Below are 15,741 nucleotides of genomic sequence, written 5' to 3'. Positions count from 1 at the left end.
AAAGCACTTCTGGGACCCTCTCCATCATGACGCAACTCGTAAATGCAGCTACGATGCTACCTCACCCTGCTGATCCTTCGCCTCCCAGGGGTTGGTGACAAGCTTCTTAAGGAGGCCACAGAAGTGTCAAGGCTGCTCACTATGCTCCAGACGGACATGGCACGTGCCAATGGCAAGGCTTTGGCTTCAGTGGTGACTTTCCATCACCATCTTTGGCTGGCACAGTCTAAACTGCATTTCAGAAAACATTCTTGGAGCTCCCCTTCACACCAGGTTCCACCTTTGGGCCAGGGGTAGACATCATACAGCAGACTACAAAACTGCACAAAGACAGAGTAGGAGTTCTTGGCAACTGCACGGCCTACTGCCGCCCCTCAGAGGAGCAGGAAGACAGGGCAGGATGTCTCGAGGGTGCTCCAGCAACGTCTTTCCCCCCCTACCACCACCAAGACGCAAGGAAATGGGAACTGGCATTTTACATAACCTGACAGCAGAAGGACAGGCATCGTGACCACCCTCACAAGCAGCATCACACGGCTAAGAAGGTTCATCACGCTCGACCTGAAGGATGCATACTTCCACGTTCCTTTTCATCGAGATCACTGGAAGTACCTCCAGTTTGTATTTGAAGGAGTGGCTCACAAATTCAAAGTCCTCCCATTCGGCCACTCACTGGCGCTGCGTACATTCACAAAGTGCATGGGCGCAGTCCTAGCGCCTATCATGTCCCAGGGCATTCTAGTGCTAAACTACCTAGGCGACTGACTGGTGTGTACTCAATCAAGAGAGCAACCTACAGAAGACACAAGGATAATCATGAAGCACATTCATGACCTGGGCCTCACCCTAAACAGGAGAAGAGCAACCTGACTCCCTCACAGACGGTGGTCTTCCTGGGGATGTTGATTGACTCAACTCTTATGAGAGCACGTCTCCCTCAGGTGAGATTAGAGAAGATACAGGTCTAACTAGACCGTTTCCGGCTTGGACGAGCTGTGTTCATATTAGAGTGGCAGAAGTTACTCAGCCTTCTCACATCGGCTTCTCGATTGATGTTACTGGCATTTTTTAAAACCCCAGGCCACTCCAGCAATGGTTCAACTCTCACCATCTACACCATAGATGACACAGACATCGTCAGCTATCGGTGACAAATGCATGTGTGAGGACTCTGTTGATATGGCACTCTCACTCCTTCCTGTTGGAGGGAGTGATACTGAACAGAGTCCATCGCAGGGAGCTAGTGTGCACTGATGCCCCTTATTGGCCGCGACGACCATGGTTTAGCCTCCTGTTGTCCCTCCGCTCTGGGACCCCATGCCAGCTGCCGCTGATACCCGACCTACTCTCTCAGGCTCGGGGGACGTTCTGGCATCCGGACCCACGTCGCCTCCAATGCCTCCACAACCAGCCTCCACTGGTTTGGTGGTCCCCGAGGAGAGGGTTGGGATGTACTGCTGTAGGTCTTATAATTCTGTTGATCTTGGGATATCCTGCGTGTTATGCCTATGTTTCAGAACTCTACACCAGTGTTCCCCAACTCCAGTCCTCAAGTACCATGATTTGATGGCTGATACTGATGGAGATGTGCTGGTATAGGCTCTACTTAGAGATATCTCAGATAAGACATCTCAGATATCCCTTGTTCCTATTGCAATTCAATGGGTGTATATTTACTTTAATGTTTTTCAACAATCTCCCATTTCATGGGTCCTCTTCTTGATCATTTTTTAACCATTCTGAATTGATACTGAACATAATTGATACACATACTCATTACCAGTGGTTCTCAATCCTGGTCCTCAGGACCAAAAGAGGTGTGCATTTGTTTTTGCCTTGGCACTGCACAGCTGATTAATATGATCAACTCATCAAGCTTTGATTTGAATCAGTTGTGTTGTGGTAAGGTAAAAACAAATGTGCACCCCTTTGGGTCTCCAGGACCAGGAGTAAGAACCACTTCTCTATACTACACTGCTCAAAAAAATAAAGGGAACACTTAAACAACACAATGTAACTCCAAGTCAATCACACTTCTGTGAAATCAAACTGTCCACTTAGGAAGCAACACTGATTGGCAATAAATTTCACATGCTGTTGTGCAAATGGAATAGACAAAAGGTGGAAATTATAGGCAATTAGCAAGACACCCCCAAAAAAGGAGTGATTCTGCAGGTGGTGATCACAGACCACTTCTCAGTTCCTATGCTTCCTGGCTGATGTTTTGGTCACTTTTGAATGCTGGCGGTGCTCTCACTCTAGTGGTAGCATGAGACGGAGTCTACAACCCACACAAGTGGCTCAGGTAGTGCAGTTCATCCAGGATGGCACATCAATGCGAGCTGTGGCAAAAAGGTTTGCTGTGTCTGTCAGCGTAGTGTCCAGAGCATGGAGGCGCTACCAGGAGACAGGCCAGTACATCAAGAGACGTGGAGGAGGCTGTAGGAGGGCAACAACCCAGCAGCAGGACCGCTACCTCCGCCTTTGTGCAAGGAGGAGCACTACCAGCTCCCTGCAAAATGACCTCCAGCATGCCACAAATGTGCATGTGTCAGCATATGGTCTCACAAGGGGTCTGAGGATCTCATCTCGGTACCTATTGGCAGTCAGGCTACCTCTGGTGAGCACATGGAGGGCTGTGCGGCCCCACAAAGAAATGCCACCCCACACCATGACTGACCCATCGCCAAACCGGTCATGCTGGAGGATGTTGCAGGCAGCAGAACATTCTCCACGGCGTCTCCAGACTCTGTCACGTCTGTCACGTGCTCATGTGCTCAGTGAGAACCTGCTTTCATCTGTGAAGAGCACAGGGCGCCAGTGGCGAATTTGCCAATCTTGGTGTTCTCTGGCAAATGCCAAATGTCCTGCACGGTGTTGGGCTGTAAGCACAACCCCCACCTGTGGACGTCGGGCCCTCATACCACCCTCATGGAGTCTGTTTCTGACCGTTTGAGCAGACACATGCACATTTGTGGCCTGCTGGAGGTCATTTTGCAGGGCGCTGGCAGTGCACCTCCTTGCACAAAGGCGGAGGTAGCGGTCCTGCTGCTGGGTTGTTGCCCTCCTACAGCCTCCTCTACGTCTCTTGATGTACTGGCCTGTCTCCTGGTAGCGCCTCCATGCTCTGGACACTACGCTGACAGACACAGCAAACCTTTTTGCTTCAGCTCGCATTGATGTGCCATCCTGGATGAACTGCACTACCTGAGCCACTTGTGTGGGTTGTAGACTCCGTCTCATGCTACCACTAGAGTGAGAGCACCGCCAGCATTCAAAAGTGACCAAAACATCAGCCAGGAAGCATAGGAACTGAGAAGTGGTCTGTGATCACCACCTGCCCAATCACTCCTTTTTTGGGGGTGTCTTGCTAATTGCCTATAATTTCCACCTTTTGTCTATTCCATTTGCACAACAGCATGTGAAATTTATTGTCAATCAGTGTTGCTTTCTAAGTGGACAGTTTGATTTCACAGAAGTGTGATTGACTTGGAGTTACATTGTGTTGTTTAAGTGTTCCCTTTATTTTTTTGAGCAGTGTATTAACAAAGAAAATAAACCTTTGTTATAAAAAAATAGATTAGGTTACATATTGCCCTGTCACAGATGAGGGTGGAGAAGAGAATGTATTTTGAGAGACCATCTGGTAAGACTAATGTTGAATTTATTACCACACTTCTATTTTCTCTCTGTAGGTAAACCTGGTCATCACAGTAGGGTACAGATTACCCTGCGGTCATGCTGCCCTCTAATAGTGGCTAGCTGCAGTTCAAAGCAAAGTTGGAGACAACCATGTATCTGAATAGAACATGCATTTAATGACAAGGATGTACAGAAAGATGTTATATTTTTGATTATTGAAACATTTAATATTAAAGGTGACTCCTCATCCTCCAGTAACCCCACGTAGGGCCCATCAGACACACGCCAGCAGCACCAATGGGTTCTCTGGTCCCAGCTGCTCAGGTCGCATGGCCAACTCCTTCAGGCTGAATTGTATACAAAGAACAAAACAAATGTCAAGCACCTTAGTGAGACATTCATGTTAAGCATCTGATAACAGGTACCATCTCTCCCAATACAATTTCCATTGATAGCTGTAATATGTAGACCAAAATGAATTTCTAAGATAAATGGGTAAGATTATATAGGTGACAAAATGACACTCCTTCCAGCTAACGTAAACTCACCCCATTCTGTACAAATATGCGCAACCGCGACATTCAAACGAGGCTGCAAAGAAAACTAATGGGATTGTAGCGACGGTGTTGACTTCAAAATCTGGGGTGTGAACTACGTTTCTATTCAAGCGTTGATCGACATGGTAATGGATCTATAGTATTGGAGAAAAGTTGAGAACTGACCCTCTGTTACATCGTGACGTGTCATGCCGTAACGTACAGCACGCATAAAGCAACTATTTCTGTCTTACAATCTCTCTCCACCAGGTGTAGCACTTCTCTCATCGTTTAAAAACAAGAAAGGGACAGTGAAGGGGGTAAGGGGAGATACCTAGTCATTTTTTGCATCATCACTGCAAGCGATCATGACTCAAAGCCGCTGTTTACTTCTGATCACTTTAGCACCGCCCTAAAAACCCGATTCAAATTCGACAAACCTTTAATATATAAACTCTTTATAGTGTTTTATTTCCATTTTAGAGGCGGTAAGGTGATTAGTTGGACAGATCGAGTGAAAAAAAGCCGTTTTCCCACACGACATCTCTCCTCACTACCAAGCATTAGTTTCGCTTCCCCACCCGCCATTTTTTTTAAAAACCCGACGGAGCTCATTGCATGAATTTTGTTGGAAAGGGGAGAAATTGCGCTTTAAAATGGTATTGACATTACAGTTGATCTGGAAGAATTACGCTTTGTGCGCTAAAATAAGGTCAATTGTACGGACCAAGGCGATGTAAACTCACTCACTTTTGTACGTGTAGGCTACATCCACACAACATTGAATGAACATGCCTCTAATCTATACAAAGCCATGAGCTTTTCAGGCTGGTATTTGAGTAGGTCCTACATCAGTATGGTAAACTTTGTTTGGTAGCTAACTAAATTGTATAATACATTTTTTCACAATGTAACTAGGTAATGCAAGTCAACTAAAGTTAGCTAGCTAGAACCAGTCTAATTAGCTACCTTGGCGAGTTAGCATTGCTAACTTAGATGCAAAGGAGCTTGAACAGTAATTAAGGAAACAGCTAATTACCTGTAGGACATCTGTGCTCTGGGACCCTCTGGTCTGGGCTGCTTCCTCCAATTCTAGTTCGACATGTGGAAGAAGGAGGTAAGTAACATTATCCCTCTGTCAGTGTGGAAGCCAAAGCTGGGGCAAGGAGGCATGCACTCTCAATCTCTACTAGCAGTCCCTGTGCCCAGTCCAGACAGCAGAGGCATTTCTCCTCTTTGGCCATCACTGGTTGGAAAGGTAATGTTATGGCTACACCACAGAGTTTCTAAACCCAGAGGCGCCACTTGGCTAGACTTGCAGGGACGCTTGCGAAGCAGACCAGATTTTAGAAGTCAGTGAGAAGTGAAATTCTTCCTTAGTAGTTCATTCTCTCACTCAAGGCACCACCTAGATTCGAGCCAATGTCTTAACGTTAAGTAGTTGAATATGTTACTACTCCAACCTTGTGAAACTGACACGTTTTAATTTGTCAAACAACTTTATATCAAAGGAGTGCATTTGATTTGACCACCTGCACATACGCAGATCAGTGCGAGACGACCATTAGACCTGATGACGTTTTTCTGCACATGAGCTTACCTAGCCAATGTCACCATGACATTGCTTACCAGTGTGATCAGGGATTTCTATTGGAGAAGCGTTTTCTGCCCATCTTCATACTGTACTGTCTTTGGATATACTCTTCTGAACAAAAATAAACGCAACATGCAACAATTAATGATTTTACTGAGTTACAGTTCATATAAGGAAATCAGTCAATTTAAATAAATTCATTAGGCCCTAATCTATGGATTTCACATGAATGGGCAGAGGCCATGTGTGGGCCTGGGAGGGCCGAGCCAATCAGAATGAGTTTTTCCCCACAAAATTGCTTTATTAGAGACAGAAATACTCCTCAGTTCCATCAGCTGTCCAGGTGGCTGGTCTCAGAAGATCCCACAGGTGAAAAAGCAGGATATGGAGTTCTTGAGCTGGCGAGGTTACACGTGATCTGCGGTTGTGAGGCCAGTTGGACGTACTGCCAAATTCTCTAAAATTATGTTGGAGGCGGCTTATGGCAGAGAAATTAACATGAACTTATCTGGCAACAGCTCTGGTGGACATTCCTGCAGTGAGCATGCCAATTGCACGCTCCATCAACTTGAGATATCTGTGTCATTGTATTGTGTGACAAAACTGCACATTTTAGAGTGGCCTTTTATTGCCCCCAGCATAAAGTGCACTTGCCCCCATGCTGTTTAATCCGCTTCTTGCTATGCCACACCTGTCAGGTGGATGGATTAACTTGGCAAAAGAGAAATGCTCACTAACAGGGATGTAGACAAATTTGTTAACAAAATTTGAGAGAAATATTTCTGGGATCTTTTAGTTCAGGAAAAATAAAAAGGACAATGCTGCGCACTGCTGCTCATGCTCCCAGGTGATTTAATTTATGACAATGTTTCATCAGGCTAACATAGATGCAAAGGAGCTATTTCAGCTCATGAAAATGGGACCAAAACTTTGTTGCATTTATATTTTTGTTCACTATTGGTCTCTGGGATGGGACATTTAACTAAGGAGCCTGCTAGCTAAGTTAGCTAGCTACAACCTAAGCAAACATACTACAAGCATTACAACAAGAATTTCGCTTCACTCGCTATAACATCTGCTAACCATGTGTATGTGACCAATACAATTTGATTTGACATATACAATTAAAGCATCCTGGCTTAAATTCAATTGTGAATATGGCTGAGAATTTTACAAAATATATATTTAGTGTCAATGTTGTCAGAATAATAACATTATGAAGCTAGCTAGCTAGTAACTTGTGCTGCTATCTGCTGGTTGCTAACAGTGCCAAGTAGTCAAGACAGGAGAATGACGTCACAGCCCCGAGCATAGATCAAATAGATATCCAATCAAGAGCTGCTTTTTGCTCACTTTGAATGAGACTGTATGATCTGTAATAGTAATTGTCCATCTTTTTGTGTTTCTCCTTCAACAAAAACAAATTACTAGCCTGTTCGCTCCCATGTAATTAGTTAGCTTTCCCTAATTCTTTGCTGGAAAATATAGAGAATTAAAAAAAAAATTATATCAACACCACCTTTCTCGAATATTCAAACAGAAGGCACTAATGATATGTAATTTTTTCTGTGATTCGAGTGTCACTTGACAATTTAGTGGAATTTCTTATGTCTCCTGAGATCTCCTCTATGGGGATAATGCATGGGGATAATGCTACATTTCTATCCATTCTTCCATCAAGAAAAACTAGTGAGCTGATCGCGGCGCCATCTGTTGACGAGAAATGGCGAGGGGGGAAAAACTAACGTTAACATGCATTGCTTACTATTGTCGCGCCTATAATATAGCGACAGGAGACCATTTCTCCCAATTTCCTATTCAAATAATAATAAGTAGCCTATAAGTCATGCATGACTTGTGATTGGATCTGTATTCCAATAAACCCTAAAGAAACCATACACACCATAAATATAGCTCCCTTATAACCCAGTCTCAGTGAAGAACCCAGAGGGAGCGGGCACTCCACACCACACGACTGCATGTCACAAGACTGTGTTAGCCCACTTAGATAATGCACATAGAGATTAGTTCAGGAAGCTAACACAAGTCTTCAAGTCTCCAAGTCTCCAGCAAGGTTCATCAAACCACCTCGGTTACCTTTCACCCACCTTTGACCTACTACTCACAGATCACACCTCCTATATAACTGACTGGGTTCGAAATCAGGCCTACTGCACAACAACAAGACGTTCTGTGGCAAACAGAAGCAGATGATTCTGTGCACCCCATTAAATGATCTGAGGTGGTTAGGTGATCCATCCATGTGATGAGAAGCCTCGTAATTACCAGGCTGATTACAGCTTGTAGCAAACCATCCATTTTAGCTTGTGAGATCAGGCAGCTCACAAGGTGATCATGAGCAACCTTAACTGAGAAATAAAGACATAAACTACTGTTCAAAAGATTGTGGTCACTTACAAATGTCGTTGTTTTTGAAAGAAAAGCAAATCTTTTGTCCATTAAAGTAACATAAAATTGATAAGAAATAGAGAGTAGACATTGTTAATGTTGTAAATGACTATTGTAGCTGGAAACGGCAGGTTTTTTAATAGAATATCTACAGAGGCCCAATTTATCAGCAACCGTCACTCCTTTTCCAATGGCACGTTGAGTTAGCTAATCCAAGTTGATCATTTTAAAAGGCTAATTGATCATTAGAAAATCCTTTTGCAATTATGTTAGCACAGCTGAAAACTGTTGTTCTGATTTTAAAGAAGTAATAATACTGGCCTTCTTTAGACTAGTTGAGTATCTGGGGCATCAGCATTTGTGGGTTGGATGCTCCAGATACTCAGCTAGTCTAAAGAAAGACAGTTTTATTTCCTTTTTAATCAGAAACAACAGTTTGGGCCTCTGTGTGCATATGTAGATATTTCATAAAAAGTCTGCCGTTTCCAGCTAAAATAGAAATGTACGGCTGGCCATGCTTTCCACCTGGCTACCCCTACCCCGGTCAACTGCCCGGCACCCCCCACAACAACTTGCCCAAGTCTCCACCATTTCTCCTTCATCCAAATCCAGATAGCTGATATTCTGAAAAATCTGTACCCCTACAAATCAGCCGGGCTAGACAATCTGGACCCTCTCTTTCTAAAATTATCTGCCGAAATTGTTGCAACCCCTATTACTAGCCTGTTCAAACGCTCTTTCATATCGTCTGAGATTCCCAAAGATTGGAAAGCTGCCGCGATCATCCCCCTCTTCTAGACCCAAACTGCTACAGACCTATATCTATCCTACCCTGCCTTTCTAAGGTCTTCGAAAGCCAAGTTGACAAACAGATCACCGACCATTTCGAATCCCACCGTACCTTCTCCGCTATGCAATCTGGTTTCAGAGCTGGCCATGGGTGCACCTCAGCCACGCTCAAGGTCCTAAACGATATCATAACCGCCATCGATAAGAGACATTACTGTGCAGCCGTATTCATCGACCTGGCCAAAGCTTTCGACTCTGTCAATCACCACATTCTTATCGGCAGACTAAACAGCCTTGGTTTCTCAAATGACTGCCTCGGTTGGTTCACCAACTACTTCTCTGATGGAGTTCAGTGTGTCAAATCGGAGGGCCTGTTGTCTGGACCTCTGGCAGTCTCTATGGGGGTGCCACAGGGTTCAATTCTCGGGCCGACTCTCTTCTCTGTATCCTAGGTGTCTGGTTAGACTGTAAACTCTCCTTCCAGGCTCACATTAAGCATCTCCAATCCCAAATTAAATCTAGAATTGGCTTCCTATTTCGCAACAAAGCATCCTTCACTCATGCTGCCAAACATACCCTCGTAAAACTGACCATCCTACCGATCCTCGACTTCGGTGATGTCATTTTCAAAATAGCCTCCAACACTCTACTCAACAAATTGGATGCAGTCTATCACAGTGTATTTGTAGTTGTCCACATATTCTAAGTCAGAACCATCCAGAGTAGTGATGCTGGACGGGCGGGCAGGTGCCGGCAACGACCGGATGAATAGCATGCATTTAGTTTTGTCACCAAAGCCCCATATACTACCCACCACTGCGACCTGTACACTCTCGTTGGCTGGCCATATCTTCATACTCATCGGCAAACCCACAGGCTCCAGGTCCGCAAAAGTCTCTGCAAGGTAAAGCCCCGCCTTATCTCAGCTCACTGGTCACCATAGCAGCACCCACACATAGCATGCGCTCCAGCAGGCATATCTCACTGGTCACCCCCAAAGCTAATTCTTCCTTTGGCTGCCTTTCCTTCCAGTTCTCTGCTGCAAGTGACTGGAACGAACTGCACTGAAGCTGGAGCTGGAGACTCATATCTCCCTCACTAGCTTTAAGCACCAGCTGTCAGAGCAGCTCACAGATCACTGCACCTGTATATAGCCCATCTGCAAATAGCCCATCCAACTACCTCATCCCCTTACTTTGTGGGGCGGCAGGGTAGCCTAGTGGTTAGAGCGTTGGGCCAGTAACCGAAAGGTTGCAAGTTTGAATCCCCGAGCTGACAAGGTACAGAGCTGTCATTCTGCCCGTGAACAAGGCAGTTAACCCACTGTTCCTAGGCCGTCATTGAAAATAAGTATTTGTTCTTAACTGCCTAGTTAAATAAAGGTAAAAGAAAAAATACTGTATTTATTTATCTTGCTCCTTTGCACCCCCGTAGCTCTACTTACATATTGATCTTCTGCACATCAATCATTCCAGTGTCTATTTGGTATATTGTAATTACTTTGCCACCATGGCCTATTTATTGCCTTACCTCCCTTTTCTTACCTCATTTGCACACACTGTATATAGATTTTCTTCAACTGTATTGACTGTATGTTTTGTCTATTCCATGTGTAACTGTGCTGTTGTATGTGTCGAACTGCTTTGCTTTATTCTTGGCCAGGTCGCAGTTTAAATGAGAACTTGTTCTCAACTAGTCTACCTGGTTAAATAAAAAAAATTGCAACATGAACAATGTCTACAGTGTATTTTTGATCAATTTTTTGTTATTTTAATGAAAAGAAAATTGCTTTTCTTTCAAAAACAAGGACATTTCTAAATGACCCCAAATTTTTGAACGGTAGTGTATACACACTTTAAAAATATATACATGCAACAATTTCAAAGATTTTACAGAGTTACAGTTTATATAAGGGAATCATTCAATTGAAATAAATTCCTTAGGCCCTAATCTATGGATTTCACATGACTGGGAATACAGATATGCATCTGTTGGTCACAGATACCTTTTTAAAAAGGTAGGGGCGTGGATCAGAAAGCGACATCTCCTTCGCATAGAGTTGATCAGGCTGTTGATTGTGGAATGTTGTCCCACTCCTCTTCAATGGCTGTAAGAAATTGCTGGATATTGGCGGGAACTGGAACACGTTGTCATACACGTCAATCCAGAGCATGCTTCATGGGTGACATGTCTGGTGAGTATGCAGGCCATGGATGAATGAACTGGGACAATTTCAGCTTCCAGGAATTGTGTACAGATCACTGTGACATGGGGCCGTGCATTATAATGCAGAAACATGAGGTGATGGCGGCCAATGAATGGTACGACAACGGGTCTCAGGATCTCGTCACGGTATCTATGCATTCAAATTGCCATCGATAAAATGCAATTGTGTTCATTGTCCATAACTTATACCTGCCCATTCCATAACCCCACCGCACCATGGGCCACTCTGTTCACAACAGTGACATCAGCAAAATGCTCACCCACACGCGCCATATGCAGAGCAACACATCTGCCAAGTAAAGTTGAAACCTGGATTAATCTGTGAAGAGCACACTTCTCCAGTGTGCCAGTGGCGGTTGAAGGAGAGCATTTTCCCACTGAAGTCGGTTATGATGCCGAACAGCAGTCAGATCAAGACCCTGGTGAGGACAATGAGCACACAGATGAGCTTCACTGAGATTGTTTCTGACAGTTTGTGCAAAAATTATTTGGTTGCGCAAACCCACAGTTTCATCAGCTGTCCGGGTGGCTGGTCTCAGATGATCCCACAGGTGAAGAAGCCGGATGTGGAGGTCCTGGGCTGGCATGGTTACACGTGGTTGGCGGTTCTGAGGCTGGTTGGACTAACTGACAAATACTCTAAAACGATGTTGAAGGCGACTTATGGTAGAGAAATGAACATTCAAGTTTGTAATCGTAAGTGAGAAAGCTGTACCAATTGAACTGCTATATGGTAGTGGTTCTATTAACAATATATTGTGTATAGTGAACAGGTAAGAGTGTCAACAAGTCTTAAACCTTTACTGTTTGAGTATTTTTCCAAGTCCTTTTGGTCTGTTTTGCCCTGTAATCGCAGCCAGTTCTAAGCTGTTGTTTAGGACTCTTAAGTGATATAAATCACCAAATATTCATACATATTCTGTTATATACAAATTCCAACCTGCTTTCACCAATTCTATGTAACTACAGTAAAATACTGTTATAAAACTATACATTTTTTATTTAACTAGGCAAGTAAGATAAGAACAAATTGTTATTTATAATTATGGCCTACATGGGGAACAGTAGGTTAACTGCCTTGTTCAGGGGCAGAACGACAGATTTGTACCATGTCAGCTCGGGGATTCGATCCAGCAACCTTTCAGTTACTGGCCCAACTCTCTAACCCTTAGGCTACCTGCTGCCCCAATATGATGATTACAGTAGCATTTACTTTCTTACAGTATAGTAGGCCCATCTTACAGTCCTGTGTTGTTGCTCTGATATTACAGTAACTTGCAGGAAGCTGGTGGCAAGTTACTTTGAATATTACAGTAACATACTTGGCACTATTCAGAGATGGACGAAGATACAGTTGAAGTCGGAAGTTTACATACACTTTAGCCAAATATATTTAAACTCAGTTTTTCACAATTCCTGACATTTAATCCTAGTCAAAATCCCCTGTCTTAGGTCAGTTAGGATCACCACTTTATTTTAAGAGTGTGAAATGTCAGAATAATAGTAGAGAGAATGATTTATTTCAGCTTTTATTTCTTTCATCACATTCCCAGTGGGTCAGAAGTTTACGTAAACTCAATTAGTATTTGGTAGCATTGCCTTTAAATTGTTTAACTTGGGTCAAACGTATCGGGTAGCCTTCCACAAGCTTCCCACAATAAGTTGGGTGAATTTTGGCCAATTCCACCTGACAGAGCTGGTGTAACTGAGTCAGGTTTGTAGGGATCCTTGCTCGCACACACTTTTTCAGTTCTGGCCACATATTTTCTATAGGACTGGGGACAGGGCTTTGTGATGGCCACTCCAATAACTTGACTTTGTTGTGCTTAAGCCATTTTGACACAACTTTGGAAGTATGCTTGGGGTCATTGTCCATTTGGAAGATGCATTTGCGACCAAGCTTTAACTTCCTGACTGATGTCTTGAGCTGTATCCACATATTTTTCCTCCCTCATGATGCCATCTATTTTGTGAAGTGCACCAGTCCCTCCTGCAGCAAAGCACCCACACAACATGATGCTGCCACCCCCGTGCTTCACGGTTGGGATGATGTTCTTCGGCTTGCAAGCCTCCCCCTTTTTTCCTCCAAACATAACGATGGTCTTTATGGCCAAACAGTTCTGGTTTTGTTTCATCAGACCAGAGGACATTTCTCCAAAAAGTACGATCTTTGTCCCCATGTGCAGTTGCAAACTGTAGTCTGGATTTTTTATGGCGGTTTTGGAGCTGTGGCTTCTTACTGGCTGAGCGGCCTAACAGGTTATGTCGATATAGGACTCGTTTTACTGTGGATATCGATACTTTTGTACCTGTTTCCTCCAGCATCTTCACAAGGTCCTTTGCTGTTGTTTTGGGATTGATTTGCACTTTTTTGCACCAAAGTACGTTCATCTCAAGGAGACAGAACGCTTTTCCTTCCTGAGCAGTATGACGACTGCTTGGTCCCATGGTGTTTATACTTGCGTACTATTGTTTGTACAGATGAACGTGGTACCTTCAGGCGTTTGGAAATTGCTCCCAAGGATGAACCAGACTTGTGGAGGTCTACATTTTTTTTTCTGAGGTCTTGGCTGATTTCTTTTAATTTTCCCATAATGCCAAGCAAAGAGGCACTGAGTTTGAAGGTAGGCATTGAAATACATCCATAGGTACACCTCCAATTGACTCAAATGATGTCAATTTGCCTAACATAAGCTTCTAAAGGCATGCCATAGTTTTCTGGAATTTTCCAAGCTGTTTAAAGGCACAGTCAACTTAGTGTATGTACACTTCTGACCCACTGGAATTGTGATACAGTGAAATATTCTGTCTGTAAACAATTGTTGGAAAAATTACTTGTCATGCACAAAGTAGATGTCCTTACCGAATTGCCAAAACTATAGTTTGTTAACAAGAAATTTGTGGAGTGGTTGAAAAACGAGTTTTAATGACTCCAACCTAAGTGTATGTAAACTTCTGACTTCAACTGTACATCAAAATATATGTTGTTACAAATATAACATACCTTGAAGACCAATGTATCCTTAACTACAACAACATTCTCAGTAATGGGTACAGAAACGTTTTACTTGCAGCAAACTTTGTGGAAATTAATATTTGTGTCATTCTCAAAACTTTGGCCACGACTGTATGTCGTGGTTCTAGCTTGTCTGGCGCCCTGAGCGAACCCCCCCTCATCCGCCCCGCCCGCACCAGGGGGCGCCCGTGCCGCCCCTGTCAAGATGCCGCCCTGGGCGGATGCCCATGTCGCCCGTACCTAAATCCTACTGATTTGTATTAGTCTATAAATATATTTATTTGCCAAAATTCGTCATCTCTCCCATGTCTTATTCGACTAGTGTTTTTGAAAGTGTAGGGAAAATAATTCAGCCATAGTTGTTCTGAAATGTTTATTGCTTTAATATAACACACATACATTAATTATTAATTTCGGTTGCCTATCTGACGTGAAGTTTGTTCTATATGATTCGAACCTGCAACCTTTTGGTTACTGGCCAAACTCAGACTGAGTTGAATATGTTTAATGAATAAATGCATTCACAATTAATTGTGCTAAGTAGGTTCAAACAAAAACAAATGGTTACAGTGAGATCTCGAGGATCTGCACAGGTCTAGGAGGCGTCAACCCCTCCCTGTTTGACAACTGCCTAGTGTGTCCCTGGCAACCGCTCCGGCTTCTTTCTCTCCACAGTCCCCGGTAGTCACTACCTCCTTCCGGAGGGAAGCAACAACCGAAGACCCAACGAAATCCCGCGCCTTTAGGACAAACCTGCCCCTTCGGAGGGCACGCTCTTCGCCTTGATGCCAAATAAGCGACCGTGAGCCAGGCGACCGGAGCCATAGGCACCATGAACGACAAGTACCACCGGGCGGCCCGGGATGGCTACCTGGACCTACTCAGAGAGGCCACTCGGAAGGAGCTGAATGCGCCTGATGAAGATGGAATGACACCGACTTTATGGGCTGTGTACCACGGCAACCTTGACGCGCTCAGGCTTATTGTGGGAAGAGGGTAAGTGCCGTTAAGTTTCCTAAGCAGCCTATAGCACAGACAATAGCTTCAATCGCAACTCAGCACCAAGGCAACTAACTTAACATTTTGCTCAGCTGTCCCCTTTGCAAATTGATCTACCTGTTGAACTATCAACAAACAGGTGTGGAGGTGTCACTGTCACATGGCAATGTGCATATCTCACTTCCTTCCATCTAAAAAGTCAGTAGTCAGAGCCATATATAGGCTATAGAAGTGACTATTATGTATATATAAGATCTTATCTCTGATATATGGCTCATTTTACCTATAGGTGGTCACGGGAATCAAAACCACTATCCTGAAGTTGAGCTACAAAAGACTACTTAAACCTCCAGTCAGCTGGTTGAAGCCCTGATTACTGTCTAGGAACAAAATGTACATTCAAATGACTGTTAGTGCCAGCTCAGGATTTATGTATGCTGGTTTCACCCTCCTCACACCATCATACAGTGCTGTAGATGTGATGGACAGCTCTTTGCCTCCATTTTAACAGCCTAATTAAAGGCAAAGGT

The 15,741-nt window shown here is 43.9% G+C and overlaps 1 protein-coding gene and 1 long non-coding RNA gene across 2 annotated transcripts in view; one reads left to right on the top strand and one right to left on the bottom strand.

The window, feature by feature from the left end:
• Positions 1-3,795: 3,795 nt before the first annotated feature.
• On the bottom strand, positions 3,796-5,736 carry LOC129855119 (uncharacterized). Its single transcript, XR_008759426.1, has 2 exons — positions 5,218-5,736; positions 3,796-3,989 (listed from the first exon to the last, which is right to left on the bottom strand). It is a non-coding gene; the product is annotated as an uncharacterized LOC129855119 (long non-coding RNA).
• Positions 5,737-14,856: 9,120 nt separating this feature from the next.
• LOC129861137 (pre-mRNA splicing regulator USH1G-like) overlaps positions 14,857-15,741 on the top strand; it is a 35,438-nt gene continuing 34,553 nt past the window's right edge. The window contains exon 1 of the mRNA XM_055932301.1: positions 14,857-15,208. Within this exon, the coding sequence (XP_055788276.1) occupies positions 15,045-15,208 (164 nt within the window). The 5' untranslated portion in view covers positions 14,857-15,044. The remainder of the gene's footprint in view (positions 15,209-15,741) is intronic.

Source organism: Salvelinus fontinalis, chromosome 1, assembly GCF_029448725.1.
Source record: "Salvelinus fontinalis isolate EN_2023a chromosome 1, ASM2944872v1, whole genome shotgun sequence".
Taxonomy (NCBI): domain Eukaryota; kingdom Metazoa; phylum Chordata; class Actinopteri; order Salmoniformes; family Salmonidae; genus Salvelinus; species Salvelinus fontinalis.
Note: the sequence above shows the minus strand (reverse complement) of the source record. Positions and strands in the feature narration are given on the sequence as shown.